General features: G+C 35.2%; 3 protein-coding genes and 1 pseudogene across 5 annotated transcripts in view; 3 read left to right on the forward strand and 1 right to left on the reverse strand.

The window, feature by feature from the left end:
- LOC105184001 (uncharacterized) overlaps positions 1-26543 on the reverse strand; it is a 79018-nt gene that overhangs the window by 40063 nt on the left and 12412 nt on the right. The window lies entirely within an intron of this gene.
- The window catches only part of LOC105183994 (torsin family member), a 69829-nt gene that overhangs the window by 39329 nt on the left and 3957 nt on the right, over positions 1-26543 (forward strand). The gene's annotated exons all lie outside the window — the stretch shown is intronic.
- On the forward strand, positions 15446-16034 carry LOC112589243 (uncharacterized). Its single transcript, XM_025301725.1, has 2 exons — positions 15446-15520; positions 15592-16034. Exon 2 carries the CDS (start codon positions 15593-15595, stop codon positions 16016-16018), a length of 426 nt encoding a protein of 141 aa, XP_025157510.1. The 5' UTR covers positions 15446-15520; position 15592; the 3' UTR covers positions 16019-16034.
- Positions 16250-17191, forward strand: LOC112589242 (uncharacterized; annotated as a pseudogene).

Consider the following 26543-nt stretch of genomic DNA (forward strand, 5'->3'; position numbering starts at 1 on the left):
TATTTGTTCACTTTTCCTGATTCTGGCAATGGCCCTACAATATCGATCGCCACCTTTTCGAATGCTTCATTTGGTGTATCTGTTATTAACATGGGAGCTTTTGTTTTCTCGCCTATTAATTTTCTTTTTTGACAGTCATGACAAGTTCTTACGAAATTCGCTACATCCCGTTTCATGCCATCCCAAGAATAATATTGTTGTATTCTTTTAAGTGTTTTTGTTATGCCCTTATGACCACCAACTGCTGAATTATGTAAATCTTTGACAATATTTTGTTGCATTATTGAGTCATTAATTTCTTGAGTTAAGGATTGTAACAGATATACCCGAATTGGTGTATCTTTAAATAGATATTTTATCATTTGGAAAATTTTAATTCTATTAGTAGCGTTTCCTATTGGTGCTATTGATAATACTTGTTTATTGTGTAAAATGACATATCTTTTTAATGCAACTAGACAATTAAATATAGTTTCCAAGTTTATCGGTGTTGTTTCGTGTTCCCGTGTAATTAGGTTTATAATAGGTGGATGTTTCCTATTTCCGGCTTAATGTGTCCTGGTGCGATGGAAATATCCTCGGTTTTATTTTCCGTTTCTGATAATGTGATTTTAATTCTAGAAGTCGAGTATGCTTCTTTTATTAATATTCCTTTTATTATACCCGAAGTTTGTGGAGTTATATTGTCCGTTTTCCATAATGAATCATTCAATGCGTGTTGTAAGAATAGGCTATAGCTAACGTTTTCGTCCTTGCTACTTGATGGTTCTGCCTGTACGTTTGCTACCTGCGGGATTCTTGAAAGTGCGTCTGCGTTAGTATTTCGTTTACCTTCTTTATATAACACTTCGTAGTCGTATTCTTCTAACTTCAGTCGCCAGCGCATTAAACGAGATGATGGGTCTATAACGTTAAAAAGCCAAGTTAGCGGTTTATAGTCCGTGATTATTTTAAATTTCTTACCATATAAATATGGTCGGAAGTGTTTAACTGCCCAAACAATAGCTAACAGTTCTTTCTCGGTAGTATCGTAATTACGTTCTGCTTTATTAAGTGTTCTCGATGCATAAGCGATTGGTAAGTCATTATTGATGTTACCTTGTGACAAAATAGCACCGATTCCTTCGTCACTGGCGTCTGTCGTTAATAAGAATTCTTTATTAAAGTCGGGATACTGTAAAATTGGTTCTTTAGATAGTAATTCTTTAAGTCTTTCAAAATTTATTTGTTGTCTAGCTTCCCATTTAAATGATGCATTTTTCCTAAAAAGTGAAGTAAATGGTTCCGTGAGCTTACTAAAATCTTTAATAAATTTTCGGTAGTAACCTACGAGTCCTAAAAATTGTCTAAGTTGTTTATAATTTTTGGGAATAGGATATTGCTCCACTATTTTTATTTTCTCGGGATTTGGTCTAACTCCTTCCTCAGCTATGATATGGCCTAGATAAATTAATTCCTTTTTAAAGAACTCGCACTTATCTGGTTGCAAGCTAAGACCGGCATTTTTTAATCGTTCAAATAATTGATTTAATTTTTGTTTATGTTCCTCTAGAGATTGAGCGTAAACAACAATATCGTCCAAGTATACAAAGCATACATTGCTTTGTAGTCCTGTTAAGATACTATTCATTAGATGCTGAAAAGTCGCGGAAGCGTTTTTTAAGCCGAATGGCATTTTCTTATATTCGTAATGACCATTAGGCGTACTGAATGCAGTTTTCATAGAATCCTGTGGGTCCATAGGTATCTGATGGAAACCCGAGGCTAGGTCGAAACATGAAAAATATCTAGCTTTACCTAACTGATCTAAGATATCCGAAATATTAGGCAAAGGGTACGCGTCTCCAACTGTTTTTTCGTTTAATTTGCGAAAATCTATTATTAGTCTTCATCTTTTGTTACCGTCGGCGTCCGGTTTTTTAGGAACTATCCACAACGGTGAATTATACGGCGATATGGATGATTGTATAATGCCCTGTTCTAACAACTTGTTAACTTGATCTTTAATTTCTTCTTTGTGTATAGGTAGATATCTGTATTGCTTTACGCATATGGGGACATTATCCGTCGTCAATATCGAATGTGCTATTTTGTTTGTCCCTTTTAATTTGTCCCCTGGTAAATGAAATATTTCATTCTAATTTTCTATTAAAAGCAAAATTGAGCGTTTTTCTTCTTCGTTTAAATGTTGTAATCGTAGATTTTCTTTTAATAATTTTAATCTTTCCGATAAGTTATTAGAGATCACAGAATCTATTTTATATGTAGAGCTGTCCCTCGGGCTCGTGGTAGTTTCCACTGACTCTACACTGATTACGGGAATCTCTAAATGTAATTCTTCTTCGTTAGTGTTTATCACATATGTGTAAGCTCTGCCGCGATTAATCTCTACTACACTCTCTATCAAGAAAACACCTCGATGTATTTCTTGACGAGATAGGAACGCATCTACGTTACTTGCGTTATATTGATTCGTTTGTATAGCGATAGGACAAATACTTCGACCAGACAATATAATCGGATTACTATATTTTAACTCATAGCTTACATTATTTTTAATCGTTACTGTCCGTTTTTCAAAATCTATCTTCGCATTTTCTTCTCTCAAAAAGGTCGAGCCTATTATTCCTTGTTCTTTCAAGGGGAATTTACTTGGGACTACATGGAATTCATGAGCATCTGTGCCTGAGTTTAGGTATACTGTTCCGAGCGTTACTTGTTTTTCCTCGGTTATTCCTTGGATTTCAACTTTATCATAATATAATAACGTTCCTGGTTTTAACGCGTTTGCCTTAATAATATTTACGTCCGCACCTGTATCCAATAAAAATCTATCTAAGGGGTTTCTAAGTTCGTTGAAAGGGATGCAGACGAGGTTTCTTGAAGTGGTTCGGATTGTATATGTGTGTGTTCTTGCTCTGATATTTCTATCGGGTTCGCGCGACTTAATTGTGGGCCTAGGCGCTGCGCGCTTCACGTTTGGCCCTGAGAGTTTAAAGCTGGCGACAAGGCGAATTGATTACTATATTTCCGCTAAACTAATTGCTTTGTTTGGTTGTATTAAAATTATTTCCGCGATATCCATTGAAATGATTATTTGGACCGGGACCGTTGTAATGATATTGCGAATTTTGTGCGCCTCCGTTTTGACGGTAATTGTTATTATTATTTTGTGAGTTCGGTTCATACCAATAGCAAGTATTGTTATTAAAGTTATTAAAATTAGGATTCCTATAGGGTAGATTTTGTGAATGGTAAGATTTTGTTCTATATTCATTTTCAATATGTCTCGGTTTCCTACAGTAATTGCAAATCATTCTCTGTGAGTTGTATGATCGATTAATCGAATTATACGATTGGTTCATTCGAATTCTTTCTGTATAATAATATGATTCGTTTATAAAGCTAACGGTTCTCTTAATTGCATCGTCGAGAGTGTTAAAATCATGCGCTAGTAAATGTTGCCCAATATTCCTATCTAATCCGCCGATAAAACGTTTTATTAATTTATTAGTAGCTCTTAAGTCCTGCTCTTGCTGTTTGATCAGGGTAGCTCGTAATTGGAAGTACTAAATCTTTATGAAGTTTCTTTGTTCTATTAACGTAATCCTCGATGGATTCATCCCTAAATTGCTGCAAATTGCTTACTTGTGATTCCCATTGTTCGAAACTTAGATATATGTTGAATTCTCTCTCTAATATAGCGCACAATGTATCTAAATTGTTAATAGTGTGTGTAGACCGCAACAGTGCAGCTTCACCGATTAATTTGGTTTGCAGAATTGCTCTAAAGAAAAATTCTCGATCGTCCGGCTCTACTAAAGTAAGAGTTCCTTTACAATCCGAGATAAATTGACTCACCGGAACGTTTGTTCCGTCGAATTTAGGTATAAGCGATAATCCTTCGCGGACAGCAAAGTAACTACTGTTTGTCGCGATGGAGGACCTACGACTATGTTCGTTAACGCCGAGGTTTACATTAGGTTCTGGTGCACCTGACTGATCCATTTTTAACAAGGTGCGATAAGAAAAATGATCTATACTATTATTAATAGAGCTATTCTCCGAACTATCCGTGCTATAATGCGACTTACTTTCTCTATAAGTAGCAAAGTTCATGAGCTTACGTTACTACTACGAGTCGCATGATGCTTCCGAAGTCCTTTGGATGACGATGTCCTTGAGTTGATGACCCTTTTACGTGTAGCCTTCCACGGAGTTCCGTTCTCCGATTACTTGGTGTCGGCTGCTATGTACCTTCCGGAAAGATCCTGGAGTCCTTATGCCTTTTTCCTCGAGAACTGTAGTCCGTTCGTCGAGGGTTGATCGGTCAATCGGATCTCAGGATGTTAGCAGGCTCTGACTGCGATATGCTCGACGTCCCTGGCTGAGTCCACTGATTTGAGATTGCGGCTGACCTTGAGTTTTCTGCTTCATTAATTTTGTGACTAATGAAGTTTTCTCGACTGAATTTCCTCAGGCTCAACTGCTTCTCCTCTCGATGATAACTTAGTCTTTTAACAGTCTTCTTAATGTCTGTCTCTTCTTATGCGTTCCTTCCACGTGTCGTTTTTATTTCGTCTTCTTGATCCCACCGCTGCCACCAGTTGTTACGTTTGTCACAGCTTATGATGCGACGAAACGAATATTGAGAAAGAACGAGAAATCAGCTTTTATGCCTCCGACTGTTAACTGACTTTATTTTATAATTCTCAACAAGAGTGTAATACCGCTCGAAAGAGAGAGGGGCTAGGTGTTCGCTTGAGGAGTGCTAGCAGGGAACTGATCTGGTGAGCATAGGAAAAATGACGGTAAGGAAGGGGAGGGAAAAGATAAAATTCCCGCGAGGGTAGTCATGGCCGATGATGAGAGATTCGGCAGGAATTCGGGGATATGATATCTATTAGTTTGTTATTTTAGGATGAGATCGGTCATCAGGATTAGATAAGGCAGGAATATATGGAGGAATATACGTCGTGGTCGCTGTTGCGATGATTCACATAAAATAATACAACTATATACATTGCGGCACGTAACAGCGCACACACACAGCAAAGAGGGTTTGGAGTCATTAAATACTACAGGAGTGACGAACTGTGGGGTCCTGATCTCTGCTATGACACATACATACATATATACAAGAGGTGTAAATCTGATCGTGCGCGGTACACCTTGGCTAATGCCGGCGATATTGTAAATTTCAAGCCCCATAATTCGGAAAATATTCAATAAAACATAACTTATTTATAGTGTTTTGGAAAGCTCTGGAGATGAGCTACAAGAATATGCAATAAAAAATAGAATGTTCCATTTAAAAAACAAATTTGAACTCCGTACGACCTTGGAACGTTCACTCAAAGTCAATTCAATGACACCATCTTATGTCCCCCCTCGAACCAAATAACTTTTGTCGGAAACATTTTTTTCTAAATTGCATAGTTCTAATCTTTCTAAAATGCATAGTTTATGAAATATTCGACCGTTTCCAGACTTTTAGTACCCTGTATATCTATTTGGCTTTGGTACCACTACTAGTAGTGACGTCCATTCTCTGTGGTCAGCATGTTCAATGACCACAGTTTTTTCTATTGAATTCAATTCCCGATTAATTATCTCTTGGATTGCATACAGAATGGAACGAGATTTCATGAATTTGAATGTGGCATTGTTAAAGATTATCTTCGCTTTAAGATTCTGCGTCTCTTTAGTTTATCAGGAAACACGGAAGTGTCTCGCGCCAAGTGCACGCGAGAGCGACGCAACGCGCACGGATCGCGAGACCGGCTGGGTCTCTTTACGCGAAGCACTTAGTTGATCGGATGCAAGATTATCGTACCACCCAAACGGTTAATCTGATCGAGTTCTAAGTGAGCTCAATGGATTCCTTGAGATTTACATAACAAAACTGTCTTTACTTTTATCCTACGTGTACTGTAAGTCGAAATATTTTAGTTCAAAGTACGAAATCGTGAAAAACTATTATGTTCGAAAATTCATCGTCAAAATATCCAGTTCCATCAGACCAGTATAGATGGCGACTGTGAAAAATTTGTCGCTTAAACTTAAACTCCATGTATGCGGTAGAACTCCGGCAAATGCTGCAGTGACCAATCAGAAGACAGGCGCATGCCGGAGCTTGCCGCAACCGGACCTGCGCCTGTTTCCTGATTCCTGGTTCCTGGTCACCGCAGCATTTAGCGGAGTTCTACCACATACATGGAATCTAAGTTTAAAGCCCCTTGCACAATGCCAGGCAACAGGCAATAAGAATAAAAATAGACCAATCACAATAGATTATTCTTGTAATAGTTGATTGTGATTGGTCTATTTTTATTCTTATTGCTTGTTGCCTGGCATTGTGCAAGGGGCCTTAGTGCGGGGTCCGCGCACGTGTCAATGCTTATAACTTAACCTAACTTATCATGACAGTTTGATGTCGCTTATGCAAATCTATTCACAAGTTAATCACGATAATATGAGTTATATTTATTCCGATTATCCAAGAAATATATAAATTACTATTATACTTGCATTTATAGTGATTAATATCTGTATTAAAATATAGACAAAAATTTACTTTTATTAACTTTCTAACGTAACAGCATTATGCACTGGTTACTAATTGTTTATTGAAAAACTTGCTATCACCATTATTAACTCTGCAAAAACTACTTGCCATAATTCTGGCAATTTAAGGAGTAATGAATTATTATAGAAAGAAGTGAGTTGGTATCGTTTTTATCAAGTTTTAAAGATCATTATCTTAACAGATCTATGTCAACTCAGTACTTTCTATACTAATTCATTATTCCTTAAATTATCAGAATGATAACGAGTAGTTTTTGTAGAATCAGTAATGGTGATCGCAAGTTTTTCAATGAACAATGAGTACATACTGCGTAGTATTGTTACGTTAGAAGGTTAAAAGTTTTTTTTTCTGTAATTATTTAGTACAGATATTAATCGATGTAAATACAACTGTAACAGTAACAGGACGGTAATACTAATAAATATAACTGAATCCTTTGTGTTAAACTTAAGAATATATATAGGAAACATGTGCATGAGATATGCATCGAACTGTCAAGAAAAAAATCTTTAAAACTTGATAAAAGGGTTTCCTACGCAATACTTTTTATAATAATTCATTATTCAAAAGCTATTTGTTACCACTCTGGTAATTTAAGCAATAATGAATTATAAGAAGTACTGAGTTGGTAACGTTTTCATCAAGTTCTGAAGATCCTTTTCTTGACAGTTCGATGATGTGTATCTCATGCATATGTATTCTTAAGTATAACACAAAAGGTTCAGTTATATTTATTACTATTATCCGAGAAATATAACTCTGTTACTGTTATCGTTGCATTTAAAGTGATTAATATCTGTATTAAAAAATTACAGACAAAAAATTACTTTTAATCATTTAATGTAACAGCGCTACAAAGTGGTCACTCATTGTTTATTGAAAAACTTGCTATCACCGTTACCAATTCTACAAAAACAACTCGTTATCATTCTGATAATTTAAAGAGTAATGAATTATAGAAAGTACTGAGTTGGTATTGTTTTTATCAAGTTTTGAAGATCATTATCTTGACAGATCCATGTCAACTCAGTGCTTTCTATAATAATTCATTACTCTTTAAATTATCAGAGTCAAAACGAATAGTTTTTGTAAAATTAGTAATGGTGATAGTAAATTTTTCAATAAACAATAAGTGACCACTGCGCAGTTAGTGCTGCTTACGTTAGAAGATAAGTAATTTTTGGTCTGTAATTTTTTAGAACAAATGTTAATTACTTTAATGTAATAATAACAGTAACAGAATTATATTTCTTGATTAAAAGTAATAAATATAACTAAACCTTTTATGTTGAACTTGAGAATATACTCTAATATATAGAATACATGTGCATGAAATAAGCGACATTGAACTATCAAGAAAAGGATCTTCAATATTTGATGAAAATGTTACCAACTCAATACTATTTATAATAATTCAAATATGTGTAAAAAAAGATGTGGAATACAAACAAAATTACTTTTGAAAAAAGCAAAATAAACGCCAAGTACACGCGTTCCAGCGTTTGTTCCGCAAAAAAAGATTTTAAAAAATGTTATAAAAAAATTAGGACCAAGAAAATTATTATGGGATGTTATATTTTAACTTCCCAAAAACTATTTCATTGCATGGAAAAAAATATTCAGGAAAAATTATTAATGCAAGTTTGTGTTTGTGCACAAAAAATGTTACTTTTTAATATCTTAAAAAAAAGATAATGAAATCAGAAAATTGCGCTAACTGATATGCGAAAATATGTTATACAAGACATGAAAAATGAAGCAACGAAAGCAAATAAAATTAAAAATAATAAAATAATGAAAAATAAAATTAAGATTTAGACAAAAACATTTGGCGTACCTAAATATTATAAACTATCAAATATATAAATAGTATTAGCACATTCAATATTAATTTTTAGTAATATAGATTGTCATTATATAATTATAAAATGTACCAACGCAATTATTAGATTAGATTGAAATGTTAATTTATTACAACTTTTGTTTTAATGCATTCTGTGGTGCGATTCTGTAACTCGTTGTTGGAGTTAACGACACTTTGATTATCGTTGCGCAGCTTTTCTACGATATATAAAAGCTGCGCAACGATAACGAAAATGTCGTTAACTCCAATAACGAGTTACAGAATCACCACTGGGTATACCAAGTGTTTTTGTCTAAATCTTAATTTTATTTTTCATTGTTTTATTATTTTAAATTTTATTTGCTTTTGTTGCTTCGTTTTTCATATCTTGTATAACATATTTTTGCATTATTAGTTGGCGCAACTTTTTGATTTTTTTTTTTTTTTAAAGATATTAAAAAGTAACATTTTTTACAACTTGCATTAATAATTTTTCCTGAATATTTTTTTCCATGCAATGAAATAGTTTTTAGGAAGTTAAAATATAACATCCCATAATATTATTTTCTTGGTCTTTGTTTTTTTATAACATTTTTTTACATCTGTTTTTGTGGAACAATTGATTACATCTGAAAACTATTTAGGAATATCTTTTAACGTTAGATTTTCATTAATTGGTTGCATTGAGCTATTATGTCTGATCAATTAATTTTAATTTTGCGAAACCGATCACGACAATGAAGAACCTTGTATTAGGAAACATATGTCCTACAGTTTTATTATTATAATTTAATTTGCATTTTACTTCAGAGAATAAAATTTTGGTTTATGTATGTTCTAAATTATAATGTTGACTTGAATAAAACAGGTTTATTAAATTTTTCCTAGAATTTCTTCGAAATTATGCTACATTCACAGCCAATGTTCATCTCTATCTAATGAGAAATTTCGTTTATTTTCATAGTTATCCAAATTTTTCGCGCGTGTGCGTATGTGCGTGTGCACTATAGAAATTAAATTTACTATACTATTAAATGTATGCAAAAGTTTTAGGCTTCTTTTTAGCCGTCGCTATATCAACTATTATTTTTAAAGTTATGTGCATCATTATATCATAATGAATGACATTTTTTAACCCTCTTGCGGTTCTATTTACTGGCAGAATTTAGTATTAAAATTGTTAAATTTTTTCTGTGAAAATATTTACTTTTATAATAGTTTTATAATAGTTTTCGAACGTCCTGATTTCAAATTTGAGGTTATTGCAAAATTCAAAATGGCGGATCAAAAATTACGGACCTGAAAGTAGTAAATCTTATCCTGAGTCAGACTGTAAGACAGTTAAAGGACAATGTTAAAAAACGCCGAATTTTTGTCCCTCGGGAAAATGCATAAATCCTATTCCATACATTTTTCATATACAGGGTGTTTGAAAGCTGATCATGCAGACGAAAGTTGGGGATAGATTGAGTATAGCCGAGAAGAAAAGTCATGTACCATAATGTCAAATTGCTAATAGTTATTAATTGAAACATGTGAGCCAACGAGCGCGTAGAGAGCGGAGGGCGACCGCAGTAAGCACATAGACTTTTGATACAGGCGGAGTCAGCGAGTGTCGTTAGGCGAAGGGCAACGTAAACGACAAGAGGCGAACGCGCGCAACGAGGAGCTTGTCTACCGCTATTCGCTGACTCCGCCTGTATCAAATATCTACGTGCTTACTGTGGCCGCCCTCCGCTCTCTACGCGCTCGTTGGCTCACATGTTTTAATTAATAACTCGGTAACTATTGCCAATTTGACATTATGGTACATGACTTTTCTTCTCGGCTACACCCAATTTATCTTCAACTTTCGTCTGCATGATCAGCTATCAAACACCCTGTATAAATATAAACTAAAAATACATCTAGGACGTCCGGAACCCCTGGGAAAACTTTTGTTTGCAAGTTGTTTGACTTGTTAAATAAGATATTGAAACAGGACCATTTTTCAAATGGAGAAGAAGTAATAGAGAAAAACGTATTTTTCTTCTACACACACACACACACACACGCACACGCGCACACACACACACACACACACACGGGGTATTTTAGACCACGTGGTCATCCGATTTTTTCATAAACACATTTTAAAGAAAAATGTTTCAGACAAAAGTTGTAGGGTTTTAAGTGACACATTAGATAGCAGTATTAGTGTGACCTTGAATAGCGTTTTTATGAAGATCACATGAAGATCACTTTCAATTTTTTAAATGAAACCTCCCATTTTTCATTACATACTTCATTACATTCTTGTAGCCTATCTCAAGAGCTTTGCAAAACACTATAATAAAGTATTCTTCCGTCAGGTACTTTTGAGTTATGAGGCCTGAAAGTTAAAGCACCGCTGGCATTAGCATTACCCAAGGTGTACCGCATGGATGTTGCACGGCCGGATTTACACTTCTTTGTGTATGTATGTGTTACGTCCTGCGAATTCCGGACAATTATTTAAAAAATCTTTTTTTTCTTTTTCTCTCTCCTTTCGAACTTCTATTCGCCTAATATAACTATATAATAGGAATATATATATATATATATAAATATAAAACAGGCAACAAACCCATCTGGCGAACAGCCGTCGCGCCAAATGAAAGGCGATTCAGGAAAATTTCATAACAGAAAACAGTGCCCTGTTGTAAAAATCTACACGTCTTCGTTGAAGGTTTATATCTGGGTAGTGTTCGCCAAGTGTGTTCGTCAGCCTAGCTATAAAATTTGAAACTCTGCGCTAACAAACCTTCAAAACAAAGCAAAGTAAAACCAGTAAAACGAAGCAACTCAGAGTATTCCTGCTCTAAACTTGAAACTTACATCTTCCCAATCCAAAACCATATGTGCCCTATCAGTCAACCAACAAAGCCTACTTCACTGATGGTTATAAACTCTTATCTCAACCCTTGATTTACGGCATCTTGATTTTTCCAGCCGGCCACTTGTATACATTTCTCTATCTCACAAGAATCCACCACCTCCACGCTTGTCGCGCCTAATCCATTCGGCCAATCATATCATATCTACCTAAAACTATGAAACACCCACACTCCACCCTTTAGCCCTTCCGTATTCATATCTCTAAAAACTAACCGTCTCCTTCCATGATGTCTTTTAACTTCGTTCTTAATTTCTAATGGCCAAAACTTTTTCCCACTAGGATCAATTCACCCCTTCCTCAAAGGCCATCTCTCTACCCACCCTGGTGGGCCCTGCTTCCGATCATCAATATAAAAACCGCGACATACGCCTCTGCGGATACTCAGATTTTAGATTCAAAAAGGTCACTTTCGCATTCACATTCGTGTTGCATTAGCATTCATATTCAAGATTCTAGATTCCGAATTCTGTATTCAGAGTTCCAGACTCAGATTCAGCATTCAATATTCAGATTTTTAGATCTCGAATATTCGAATATCCGAGCATACATTTTGATAAAGTGTGACTCCATCGTGGCAAGTGCAGTGAATATTATTCCTAGTGAGGTCTCGTCAATCTTCCAAAAAAGAAAGAGAAGCAGCTACCAGTTGGAAGTGGATAACCCGAAACCAGGACCCCACGCAGACCATTTCAACTACTCCTTTCCTTGCGTGAATCAGCAGTAAGTGGTTTTCTTTATTATTCCACCCTCCTTACCTCCATTTTTATTAATTCCACCCTTGTGGAAATATGATTTTAGTGGGCCATTGTTACCATTCATATGTAACCATCCATCGGGTCCTCCACCTCCTTGACGTGATAAGAGACCCATACAGTTTTGGACAACAACTACCATATCTCAGAAATATAATTAGCATCGGATTAGATATAGATTTCCATCCAGACCCAACAATCCTACCTTCTTTCCTATTCTATCAATATTTATCTCCTGATACTCTTACCTCTTCTCCCTCACGCGCATGCACTCCTTCCACTCCTTCAATATCCTACTCTCCTGTTTCTTTTTCTGAACTGTCCACTCCTTTAAATTCGCCAAACCACTCTCGTTCCCCTTCACCTGATTAACTTTCTATCCGTTCTCTTTCTCATCCCTTTCTTCTTCCATTTCATACACACACATACACACATATACACACATTCACCCAAATATAAATTGTCATATTTTAAACCGCTCAGTTACATAATTTTTGGTCGTTATTTATCTTAATAAATCTGTAAAAATTCAAACCACGCCGTTATATCCTATTATTAGTAAATTTGTTAATTCAAACCGTGCCGCTATATCACTTTGTCATCTTTATTTTAATAAACTTGTTAATAGTTATTTTCACCAATTAATTTCAAAATCGCCCCACCTTCCAACAGTCAACTCATGGTCCTATCCCCGGTAAAGGGATTCGCGTCCCTGACTGAAAAACGGACCGCTCGTCGTACGTCGGTGTCCGAGTAAAGGGACCCGTCAGGTCCCTGACCCGTTCACTGGCACGCGGTTACGAACGAGATCCGCCTTACTCGCGAACGGAAAGTTGCGCTCCTCGTCCAGGACGTAACATATGTGTATGTGTATATGTGTCACAGCAGATATAAGGAGCCCACGGTTCGTCACTCCCGTAGTATTTATGGACTCCAAACCCTCTCTGCTGTACGTGTATGTAGCTGATGTGATTAGGACTTGTGTTTGAAATGTTCACCGTTTGCTTCAATGCAAGCAAGTATTCTTTCCTCGAAATTATTTGTTGCACGAAGAATTTCATCAGCATGTAAAGAACGAATAGCGTCCCTCATTCTGCGAATCATATCCTCTCTTGTCGTAGGGCGTTCGCAGTATACCAGTACCGAAAAAATACACACACACGCACACGCATACACGCGCGCACACACACACACACACACGCACACGCACACGCACATACACACACACACACACACACACACATACGTGTAAATCCGGCCGTGCAACCACTATGCGGTACACCTTGGGTAATGCTAATGCCGGCGATGCTTTAACTTTCAGGCCTCATAACTTGAAAGTACCTGACAGAAAAATATTTTATTATAGTGTTTTACTAAGCTCTCGAGATAAACTACAAGAATATGTAATGAAAAGTAGGGTTCCATTTAAAAAATTGAAAGTGATCTTCACGTGACCTTGAAAACGCTATTTAAGATCACACTAATACCTTTATTTGATGCGTTACTTAAAATGCTATAACTTTTGTTTGAAGCATTTGTTGCGTTTACGTAAAAATTGAGTGATCCGAGCGGTCTGAAGCACTCCGTATATACATTCGCATTAAAAAATCTCGAGAACTATGAAAGATATTAACTCATTAATGCCCGCTGGGACAGAAATTTCGCGTTGATTTCAATGTTATGAATTTTTATAAAAATGCTCGAAAATTTTAATTCAAAGTACATTACTAACAAGGGAACGGTCGAAGACGTCCCTCACCGATTTGAATGGGCATTGGATATGTTGTAGAGGATCAAAAAATATTAGACACATATTGTTTTATATGTGGTTATCTCGAAGTTTAGGGGTTGAAATCACTTTTTGAAAAAAATGGATTTTTTCGTTTTTATCAAATATCTTCTAAAATATGAGAGATATGAAAACATAATAAATGTAAGAGTTTTACAGTATTTGATGCTCTTTGCATCTGTCAATTCAAATTTTTCAAAATATCAAATTTACCCTCCCCGCTCCCCCCTTCACTCATTATTTTCGCAAATTTCAAAAATTTTGTAAGAACAAAAATTAAAGAGCATTGAATTTCGAATCCAATCATATATAATAATGTTACTTTCCGAGATATGGACTTTTCGAAAAATAGATGGAAATGTCCGTGTATACCCGTAACACGCTATGCACAGCGCCTACCTCACTCGATAATATACGCAACACGTCCTCTTCGAATTTCTTTCGAATAATAGGCGATTAATACCGATACGAAGAATATGTAATCATAAAACATTTCAATATCTAATAACGTTATTAATAACAATCTTAGATTTATACACAACAATATTTCTATGCTTTGTCTTTATAAAAAGATATACGTGTATGTTCTATGAAAGTTAGATTTTATGTATGATAAGTTTGTGTGTCTATATTTGTGGTGGTTGATGTAAGTACTACGACGGAAGTGATACATGAATTGCAAAATCAATCATGTTTATTAACATGGCGTTTCCATCGAATCTATGACACGTGAAAAACGCCGTATTCATGAAATCATACGTGATTGCATAATTATATCTAATATGATATTGATAACGTAATTATTTTCACGCACACGCACTACATATACACATACACATCTACAATCGTGAAAGTGTTGTGCCGTCGTATTATTGTCATATCTTCTTTTCATCCTGTTTACTTTCGATTTTGTCATAATTCTAATAATAGATGAATATCAAGTGTCGTAGACGTTACAGTTATGTGAGCTATTTAAAGTGCTGGAAAGCAGCCACTTTGTGCGATGCAAATCATGAGTAAGCGTAATATGTAAAGATACATTTCATATAAGCAGTATTATATAATTTCGTATAAGCAGTAGTACAAGTTAGTGTCGCAGTAAGTATCCATCGTTTCACGACGTATCATTTGTGAGCGCAAGTTTATAAGTACATATTGCTTTCTCTCCATGTGTGTGTTTAAAACTTCTTAATACATTCTTTGTTAAATACATAAATATTTATTACTAACTGATATTATTATTTTATGTTTATTATTATTATTATTATTACTAACTGATATTATTATTTTATATTTATTATTACATATCTTGTCACTCTCTATTTTATATTATTGGAATTGCAATAGTTTGTCGAGTAATCAGTAATGTGATAATATACGGAAAAATGGAACAAAATTGAGCAAGAGTTAAATTATAAATTATATATAATAATGATTAATAATCAAAGAAAATTTTTACTAATTTGAAGAAAAAATATGTGTAGTTATTTCAATTTCAGAATATCTACATACAAATATAGAGCTGTCTTTCCGTTTTCACGACATTAATTCATTCTTCATTACATATATTTGACAGAGAGAAGAAGCGGCATCAGGATTAACATAAGAAAATCACTGCATTAATTATAAAGTGTGTTTTATTTTATATATTATTTTATATATCATGGTTCGAGAAAAATATTTCATTTTAATATTTTTCAGAATGATGCAATTTAATCCCTTGAATGTTATAATGTTACTCTATACAACTTTCATTGCTCTTAACTTTCCACAAAGTCCGATAACTCCAAAAGAAGTAGAAGTAAAGGAGAAGATTGAATATTTGTTAAAAGAAATAGAACATGAAGAGGAATTTAAAATAGAAGAAGAAGAAACTTTAGATTTTTACAATACATATGAAGTTCCAGAAGCGGAAAATATTGATTTATTAGAGGAAAATGAAAGAAAAGAATATCTCCCGGAAGAAGTTATTTGTAGCTCCGTTGAAGTAGGAATATCAAATGATTATAAAAGGCAAGTTGTGGAATATTGGAAGATCGGTAAAACAGGAGCAAGATCGCTTGAAGGAGTTAAAAGAAGATACAGAAAAGTAACATCGATGCGACAATTACGACAATGGGAGGACTAACTAAATCAGTGCAAGTGGCAACAGAGATGAAAAATTAAAGAGAATTTCTGAATATACAATAAACCGTTTTAATGAAGCGCTTGAAAATAGAATAATTATTCATAACATTGACATTGCTGAATGGGCTTCTCGAGCACAAGAAGAGGAAAATGTGATAGGATTCAAAGCTTCCGAAACGTGGGTAAAAAGATTCAGAACTTCATATGATATCGTCTCTCGAAAAATAACAAAATTTGTAACAAAAAAATGTTATCGAAAACAGATTTAGAAGATAAGTGTAATACATTTATTGAAAACGTAAAATATTATATTGAACGATACGGCGTAGACAATGTTTATAATTCGGATCAGAGTGGATTCCAACTTGAATTTCACTCTGGTCGTACTTTATCCCAAAAAGGTCTAAAAAATATAGAAGCTGTAACACAATCTACATCAGCAACCACACACAGTTATACTATACAGCCGACTATTTCTGCAGATGGTAGACTATTATCGCCTCTTTTTATTAATTTAAAGGAAATAACAGAAACATTCGGTCCTAGAGTAAAAGAAACTATGTTCAAAGCACCTAATATTTTTGTTACGGCTTCTAAATCAGGCAAATTAACATCGAGTCATATAAAAACTTGGTTGAAAGAAGTATTTTTTTCCGAATGTTGGTCCACAATCCGTATTATTATTAGATTCTTGGAGTGGACATTGTCCCAACATAATTGAGGAGACGAGAACAGATTTTGCAACAGATATTGTTTTCCTAACAATTCCAGCCGGTGCAACAGGAAAAATACAACCGTTAGATGTATACGGCTTCCGATTATGGAAAAATTTTATTAGACATTTTTCTGATACTGTTGTGTTATTAAATCTTGCAATTGATCTTCATGCTAGAAATAATATATTGAAATTGCAATCATTAACGCATCATCAATTTTCGTCGCCCAGATCTCAAAATTTATTTAAATATGCCTGGTTTAAAAGTGGATCAAAAAGACTAGATCAACAGAGTTTCAAACACCGGTTGAATTTTGCTTCCAAAGTGATTTAAACATAAAATGCGATATTTGTGGCCAAACTGCTATAATTACTTGTTCTTGGTGTAAAAAATCATTGTGTATGACACATTTTTTCCATAATCATCACCTTTGCAACGAATATGTACCATAAAAATAATACAAATTTATTATTCGCGCGCGTGTTCATATGCAAATTGTGTATTGTTTCTTTATCACATATATTGTTAAATATATATTATTGCCAGTATTATTCTTCCACAATTTATTATATTATTCCTCTCTATCCTGTTCTTCTATATTATTATTCCGTAATTAATATTAAGCTCTTCGTTATATATTGTTTAGCAATTGTTAATGCTGTGTTATATTTTCATATCGCACGCTTGCTCTTTCTTGCAGAGGTAATAGAATCTGTGTTTCCTTATTTCATGCATTACGACTTTATTTTAATTCGTCTTGATCGTGTGTCGACTTGCCATTACAATAAATATATTTATTTCAAGAAATATACAAATATACATTGGAAATTTCTGTACAAATAGCGGCGCTGTACACGCATTTGCTACTGTTGCCACATATGCACATTTATCTGTATTCACTGTTTTTTTTTTTTATAATACATGGCATATTATTGGGTGAGTGCAAAAGTTCGTGCGGAGTTTGTGAGTAAAAGTCACACAGTGATTAGGCAAACAAAAATCTTTATTCAATCAATGATATATTCTCCATCGTTTTCTATAATCTTTTCCCAACGTTCTGGCAGCATACGGATGTCTCGATCATAAAAACTGCGCGGTTTAGATTCGAAGAACGAAGAGACGCCGTTTTTTAAGGCCTCCAAAGAGTCAAAGTTTTTTCCATTTAAATAATTTTGCAATGACCGGAACAAGTGATAGTCAGATGGTGCGATATCAGGAGAATACGGTGGATGCGTTGAGACATCCCATTTCTTCTCTTCAGTTCGCGCAGCGTCTTTTTCGAAACGTGTGGTCTGGCGTTGTCGTGATGAAAGACGACTCCCTTGCGATTTGACAAAATCGGACGTTTCTCTTTTATTTCTCTATTCAGATTGGTTAATTGGCGACAGTACTTGTCCGAATCAATCGTTTCGCCAGCGGGGAGAAGCTCGAAATAGATTATGCCCTCCCACCAAACAGAGAGCATCACCTTCATCGGGTGCAAACTGGCCTTTGGCATTGCGTCACCATGCTCACCTGATTGTTTCCATGTCCGTTTGCGCTGAACATTGTTGTAGAGGACCCATTTCTCATCGCCCGTCACTAGTCGATCCAAAAACGACTCGTTATTGAGCCGCCCGAGTAAAGAAACGGCTGCAGAAATTCGCTTAATTTTGTTCTTCTCGGTCAGCAAATGGGGCACCCATATATCGAGCTTCAAATCGAATCCCATCTTTTTTAAACGCCGGAAAGCGGTTGATCGGTCAACGTTTAGTGCTGTAGCAACTTCTTCTGTTGAAATTCGCGGATTATTGAGCACTAAAGTACGCAAAACATCGTCATCAATGTCAGAAAGTCGACCAGAGCGTGGCTCGTCTTCAAGGTTAAATTCTCCGCGCCGAAATTTAGCAAACCATTTTTCCACAGTTCGTTTAGCTGGTGCTTCATCCTGATAAACATCCTGAATGTTTTTTACGGCTGCGGCAACGTTTATTCCCTTCCGAAACTCGTAAAGCATAACATGCCGTAAATGCACCTTATCGATACTCATTTTTAAAGTGATATTTCTCGAAGCAGTTTGTATGAAAACAAATGATTTTTTTTTTAATAACAGCTGAAGACGTCACCTTTCCAACGTTATATAATATGTAGATGGAAGTATTAATGACAACACTTTACGACGCTTATAACTCCATCTATTGAAACTCCGCACGAACTTTTGCACTCACCCAATACAATTAATTCGTTTTCATCTTGCAGTAGGATAAATTATGCACAGATAGTTATTAAGCATAGCGCAACTGAAGAGAAAGAACGCCACGTAACAGTACCAACCTACTCGCACAGTGCAGTGCCTACCACGATGTCATCGTACTGTTTTCTAAAAATTGAATCGAGGAATCATACTATTATTATATATGGATGGATTCGGAATTCAATGCTCTTTAATTTTTGTTCTTACAAAATTTTTGAAATTTGCGAAAATAATGAGTGGAGCGGGGAAGGTAAATTTGATATTTTGAAAAATTTGAATTGACAGATGCAAAGAGCATCAAATACTGTAAAACTCTTACATTTACTATGTTTTTATATCTCATATTTTAGAAGATATTTGATAAAAACGAAAAAATTCGTTTTTTTCAAGGGGTGATTTCAACCCCTAAACCTCGAGATAAGCACATATAAAAAAATACGTGTCTAATATTTTTTGATCCTCTACAACATATCCAATGCCCATTCAAATCGGTGAGGGACGCCCCCGACCGTTCCCTTGTAAGAGGTTGCGAGGTCGCTCTTTCCGAATCCGCTGCGAGAATCATTAAAAAATGAGTGTTTGTAATGATTTATAACGGTTCTTTTTTTTTTTTTCAAAAATGCGATTTTTTCTCGTCAATTTTTTTTTAGATCATGGATTTCATCTTGATAAAAATGTTGAATATTACTGAGAAGTACTCCAATCGTGTCCTCAAGACTTGTACTTAAAATATATGTGGTTCTGAAATGTTTTGCAATTTAGTAATTGCAATATGGCGACCATATGTATGTATTACCATAGATATCGCTGGATTCTTGGGAACTCGGTCGAATAACTCGTTATGAGTGCATTTTTATGAAAAATTACCTAAAATAAAAGTTATCCTGTTGATCGAGTTCTTTCACGTGGTAGGCTCCAAATTTGGGTCCGATGTACTTTTTGAGCCTAACGAGGCCTAACGGGGCCCAGCCCCGTTGATTTTTTGGTGCAAAATATATATTTTTTATTACAGATTTGCAAAGTACAGAAAATTTTACGTCCAGATATGTATTTTTGAAATTTTGAGTCCGAGCCTTATACAATAATAAGAAAAAGATACTCTAATCTTCGGAGGACACAAACACCTTTTATTTACCGATCTTTTATGGCTTATAGGTTGGAAAGGGTTACTTCTAGAGAGAAGTTGCAAAATAGATGAGCGAATAAACACACAATGGGCGTACATTGCAGACATTACGGGCAACTCGAATCACTTCTCCGTCTTCTCGTGTCATTTCTCTTGAGCGTCGCTGCTTTGAGACGGCCGTGCGCTATTGTTGCCTGCCGCTCCGGTCCGAGGCGTGCGGAATAGCAGCCCCGCGATGCTCGCAACGCACGCCCACTGCATGTTCATTCGCTCATCTATTTTGCAATTTTTCTTGAAATTTCATGTAGCCAATTCCAATTTTTTCCCGTCCATTGTATTTTTCTCGATGTTTTTTATGTTTTTTATGAAGGTTGAAAACTTATAGTCAGCCACCCTGTATATACAGGGTGTCTCATAACTAACCTGGCAGAGCTCGTGGAGACATAGAGCGGGTTAAGACAAATATAAAAGTCCCATACCGTTTTGTGAGATTCGCAATAATTATCGAGTTATTAATGACAGAAATTAGAGGAATGAGCGCGCACCGAAACATTATGGGAGGAGCATCTAGCCGCTCAGGCTAGAGAGCACTGCCCAGTCGACAAAGGAACTGTTGCCGGCGCGCGGCGAGGGGAAGGACAACGCGCCAATGTTTATGTCCTTACCTCGCCGCTCCTACATCCCGCCGCACCGCGTCTATGCTCGCGCCGAAATGGCCGCTGAATATTCGCGATTACAATTACGAGATTATTTTATGAGGTACCACAGACAGCTCATATTGAATTATAAAGTTCAAGGTTCAAAAGTTCTTTGATCAAGGAAAACATCGAAAAGGAGAAAGCGATAGAGAGCGATGAGATCTACAGAAATTCTCATTGTTTTCTATCGCAATCTATCGTTTTGCTGCATCGGATCCGAAAGAAATGATATCGCGTAAAGACAGAGTACGATGAACACTTTTCATCGTACTCTATTGTACTCTATCGTTAGAAGAATATTTAATTGTTAGAGTATGATATCGTTAGATATTGTTAGAGTATGAATTCGCGTAGAGACTCATCGTGTCCTATCGTTTTATTCAAGTCTACACGGAAAATATGTTTGGTTGAATGAACCAATTTTCTGACGAAATGAGAGAGAGAGAGAGAGAGAGAGAGAGAACGATTAAGAAATTTCGATTGAAAATAGCACAATTTTGTTTAAGTTAACCATAAACCTTGATGAATTAGACTCAGTGTTAATATTTTCAGTTAATATTTCTCTGTATCGTTCATATTTCATTTGCAAGCTGTATCATGGACCAAACATTTTTATCATATATCGTGCATAAATTGTTGTCTTATATCGTAATTCTTGTCAGTGGTATATTAACGACAGAAGAAACTGGAAATTCTGTATCGTACAATTGCGAAAAGAGGACCATCGTTGTCAATGGTGCACCAACGATACTCGGCATAAAATTGATTCCTAGGTATAATCGCGATACAACGCAAATCCGAGTGTGTTATTTTGACACGCATAAATGTATGATTGATTGACGCTTTCTTTACACGTTTCTTGTCGTTGAATCGTGCAAAAAAAACATTTTATAGTTAAATATTTCACGCATCTCCCTAATTTTTTAATAAGATACCAAAGGAGAACATAAAGAATCAATCGTTAATTCACAATTCCTAAAGTAAGAAATGACACGAAACGACAAGAAAATCCGATGCGATAAATAATAAACTTCCGAAAGGGCAATTATTTTATTTATTTTATTAAAAAATTAGGGAGATGCGTGAAATATTTAACTATAAAATGTTTTTTTTGCACGATTCAACGACAAGAAACGTGTAAAGAAAGCGTCAATCAATCATACATTTATGCGTGTCAAAATAACACACTCGGATTTGCGTTGTATCGCGATTATACCTAGGAATCAATTTTATGCCGAGTATCGTTGGTGCACCATTGACAACGATGGTCCTCTTTTCGCAATTGTACGATACAGAATTTCCAGTTTCTTCTGTCGTTAATATACCACTGACAAGAATTACGATATAAGACAACAATTTATGCACGATATATGATAAAAATGTTTGGTCCATGATACAGCTTGCAAATGAAATATGAACGATACAGAGAAATATTAACTGAAAATATTAACACTGAGTCTAATTCATCAAGGTTTATGGTTAACTTAAACAAAATTGTGCTATTTTCAATCGAAATTTCTTAATCGTTCTCTCTCTCTCTCTCTCTCTCTCTCTCTCATTTCGTCAGAAAATTGGTTCATTCAACCAAACATATTTTCCGTGTAGACTTGAATAAAACGATAGGACACGATGAGTCTCTACGCGAATTCATACTCTAACAATATCTAACGATATCATACTCTAACAATTAAATATTCTTCTAACGATAGAGTACAATAGAGTACGATGAAAAGTGTTCATCGTACTCTGTCTTTACGCGATATCATTTCTTTCGGATCCGATGCAGCAAAACGATAGATTGCGATAGAAAACAATGAGAATTTCTGTAGATCTCATCGCTCTCTATCGCTTTCTCCTTTTCGATGTTTTCCTTGATCAAAGAACTTTTGAACCTTGAACTTTATAATTCAATATGAGCTGTCTGTGGTACCTCATAAAATAATCTCGTAATTGTAATCGCGAATATTCAGCGGCCATTTCGGCGCGAGCATAGACGCGGTGCGGCGGGATGTAGGAGCGGCGAGGTAAGGACATAAACATTGGCGCGTTGTCCTTCCCCTCGCCGCGCGCCGGCAACAGTTCCTTTGTCGACTGGGCAGTGCTCTCTAGCCTGAGCGGCTAGATGCTCCTCCCATAATGTTTCGGTGCGCGCTCATTCCTCTAATTTCTGTCATTAATAACTCGATAATTATTGCGAATCTCACAAAACGGTATGGGACTTTTATATTTGTCTTAACCCGCTCTATGTCTCCACGAGCTCTGCCAGGTTAGTTATGAGACACCCTGTATATATATATATATATACATAACTTTATTATTTTCTCTCTAGAAGCCTTTCCAACCTATAAGCCATAAAAGATTGGTAAATAAGAGATGTTTGCGTATTGTATAAGGCTCGGACTCAAAATTTCAAAAATACATATCTGGACGTAAAATTTTCTGTACTTTTCAAATTTGTAATAAAAATATAAATTTTGCATCAAAAAATTAACGTTGGGCCCCGTCAGGCCCCGTTCGGCTCAAAAAGTACATCGGACCCAAAGGAGGAGTGTCCCTAAGACCTGTTTTTGGCACCCTTCAATATTGGACCAAAATGGCTGGAATCACTTCCTTATACCCTTGGAAGTAATATTTAGTCAATTCCAGCCTAAACGGAAGTATTTAGAGTGTATACTTCAAGTATACATGGTGCATCAGCGCGCCCGTATCAAGCATTTCTTTGGAAAACTAAGCGTTTCTGAGAAAAATGTTTCAGATAAAAGTTGTATGGTTTCAAGGGGGACATAAGATGGTGTCATTGGTTTGACCTTGGATAGTCATTTGAAGGTCACGTGAATGTCGATTTCAATATTTTATATAGAATCCCCTATTTTTACATATCTTGTAGCTTATCTCGAGAGCTTTCCAAAACACTATCGTAGATCACGTAGAAACACTTATTACAAATACTTCTGAAAGAAATGACTGACGTATTTTCTGCCGCAAGGCTAAATACGAAGTTTTGAAAAGAACTATTTTAAGAACTGCATGCACCTTTTTGAGCAACTACGATCCCTTAAGCTTTTAATTCAATAGACCAAGTTCTGCTTATGTCCATGGTCTTATATCGGACCCGATCTCACATCTTAATGTCAGAGATACACAAAATGCGTGTATGCGCGTACCCAGAGACCTGGTTACGATAAAAATAAAACTAGTTCTTGTCAGAGCTGCTTCTCGAGATTTTCTTATTACGCAAAAAGATATCTTGTTATTTTTGAGTTTTTCTTCTTTATTTTTTCTCCTTCTTTAGTTTTTAATAATTACATAATTATTCAGATTTGTTCTACAGTGAATTGCAATTTATAATTAGGCGTTTCCAATATGGCAGAAAATATTAATGTTCCTGCAAACGAAACAATAACTATTCCTTTTAGTAGACCATCTATGACACATAAATGCATTATCTGCAAAGCTAAGTCGCTTGTTGTTGTACCTTCCCTCGCTAAACTTCGGGTTTCTGTTAAGCGTGGATTGATTATTGATAAAAAGTGACAGGCAAGGGGACTCACGTAAATCTAACACCCCACTCTACGTAGCTTCTTAAAGGAAGATTACGTTTACGATTTTACTGTTCACGTGTGGAGAATCAATAAGAATAAATAATATGATTTCAATCTCGGATCTCCTTAAGGAACGTTTCTACAAATCTATATGTAAGAAGCCTCATAACTCGCAAAGTACTTAATGAAAAATGACTTAATTATAAGTGTTTTGGAAAACTCTCGAGATAAGCTACAAGATATGTAAAAATAGGGGCTTCTATATAAAATATTGAAATCGACATTCACGTGATTTCAAATGACTCCAAGGTCAAACCAATGACACCATCTTATGTTCCCCTTGAAACCATATAACTTTTATCTGAAACGTTTTTTCTCAGAAACGCTTAGTTTTCTAAAGAAATGCTTGATACGGGCGTGCTGATGCACCATGTATACTTGAAGTATATACTCTAAATACTTCCGTTTAGGCTGGAATTGATTAAATATTACTTCCAAGGGTATAAGGAAGTGATTCCAGCCATTTTGGTCCAATTTTGAAGGGTGCCAAAAACAGACTTTAGGGACCCTCCTCCTTTGGGGCCTACCACGTGAAAGAACTCGATCAACAGGACAACTTTTATTTTAGATAATTTTTCATAAAAATGCACTCATAACGAGTTATTCGACCGAGTTCCCAAGAATCCGGCAATATATCATATATAGTAATACATACATATGGTCGCCATATTGCAATTACTAAATTGCAAAACATTTCAGAACCACATATATTTTAAGTACAAGTCTTGAGGACACGATTGGAGTACTTCTCAGTAATATTCAACATTTTTATCAAGATGAAATCTATGATCTAAAAAAAAATTGACGAGAAAAAATCGCATTTTTTGGAAAAGAAACCGTTATAAATCAATACAAACACTCATTTTTTTATGATTCTCGCAATGGATTCGGAAAGAGCGACCTCGAAACCTGTTAGTAATGTACTTTGAATTAAAATTTTCGAGCATTTTTATAAAAATTCATAACATTGAAATCATCGCGAAATTTCTGTCCCATCGGGCATTAATGGGTTAAAGAAAATTAAAACACGTTTTCCATGGGGTTTCCACGATTTCGAAGGGGAAAGAGAATAGTATTATCAGTTTTTTATTTGGAGGGCATTTTCAAGGTCAGTTGAAGGTCAACTTAATTTTTTAAAATAGAAAGCTTAATTTTTTATTATATCTTTTTCTACTTCTTTTTCTACCAATTAATTTTAACAACTTTTTTCTCAAACATTTTTTTATTTGCCTAATATTTTTTGAAATGTTTGAGGAAAACTGGGTAACTTTTTCAACATTTAACTTACGATATCTCGCTAACTATTCGTCGGAAGAAGAAATAGTATTAGATTTTTTACTTTATTTACTATCAAGTTTATTTACAACACTTTATTTACTATTATTATAATAGTGCCCTAACTTTTGTCAACTTATCGACCTTTGGAAATTTCAAAATTATTAAATTAACAAAAGTCAGAGCACTATCATAGTAATATATTCTTGATAATAAATAAAGTAAAAACGTCTAATAGTATTTTTTCTTTCGACGAATAGTTAGCGAGATATCGTAAGTTAAATGTTGAAAAAGTAATAAATTTTTTGCTTAAATCTAAAAAAATATTAGGCAAATAAAAAATGTTTCAGACACAAAGTTGTTAAAATTAATTGGTAGAAAAAGAAGATATAATAAAAAATTGGGCTTTCTATTTAAAAAAATTAAGTTGACCTTCAACTGACCTTGAAAATGCTCTCCAAATAAAAAACTGACAATGCCATTCTCTTTTCCCTTCGAAATCATGGAACATGTGTTTTAGCTTTTTTTAATATCTTTCATAATTTTCGAAATTCTTTACCTGTTACGTTTGAAATTTAGCACTCTGTATATGTGTGCGTGCGAGCAGGTGCGCGTGCGAGCGGGTGTGCGTGCGCGCGCGTATGTGTGTGTGTGTGTGAAAAGAAGAAAAGAACTTTTTTTCTCCAATACTTCTCCACTTGAAAAGAGGTCACGTTTCAACACTTTATTTAGCAAGTTAAATAATTTGCCAAAAGTTCTCCTCAGGCTTCCGGGCGGTTCTAGGCGCATTTTCGGTTTGTATTTATGTGTGGAAAATGTATGGAGTAGGTTTTATCCATTTCCCCGAGAGGCAAAAATCGGCTTTTTTTAGCATTA

Source organism: Harpegnathos saltator, unplaced genomic scaffold (genome assembly GCF_003227715.2).
Source record: "Harpegnathos saltator strain DR-91 unplaced genomic scaffold, Hsal_v8.6 scaffold444, whole genome shotgun sequence".
In the NCBI taxonomy this organism is placed as follows: Eukaryota; Metazoa; Arthropoda; class Insecta; order Hymenoptera; family Formicidae; genus Harpegnathos; species Harpegnathos saltator.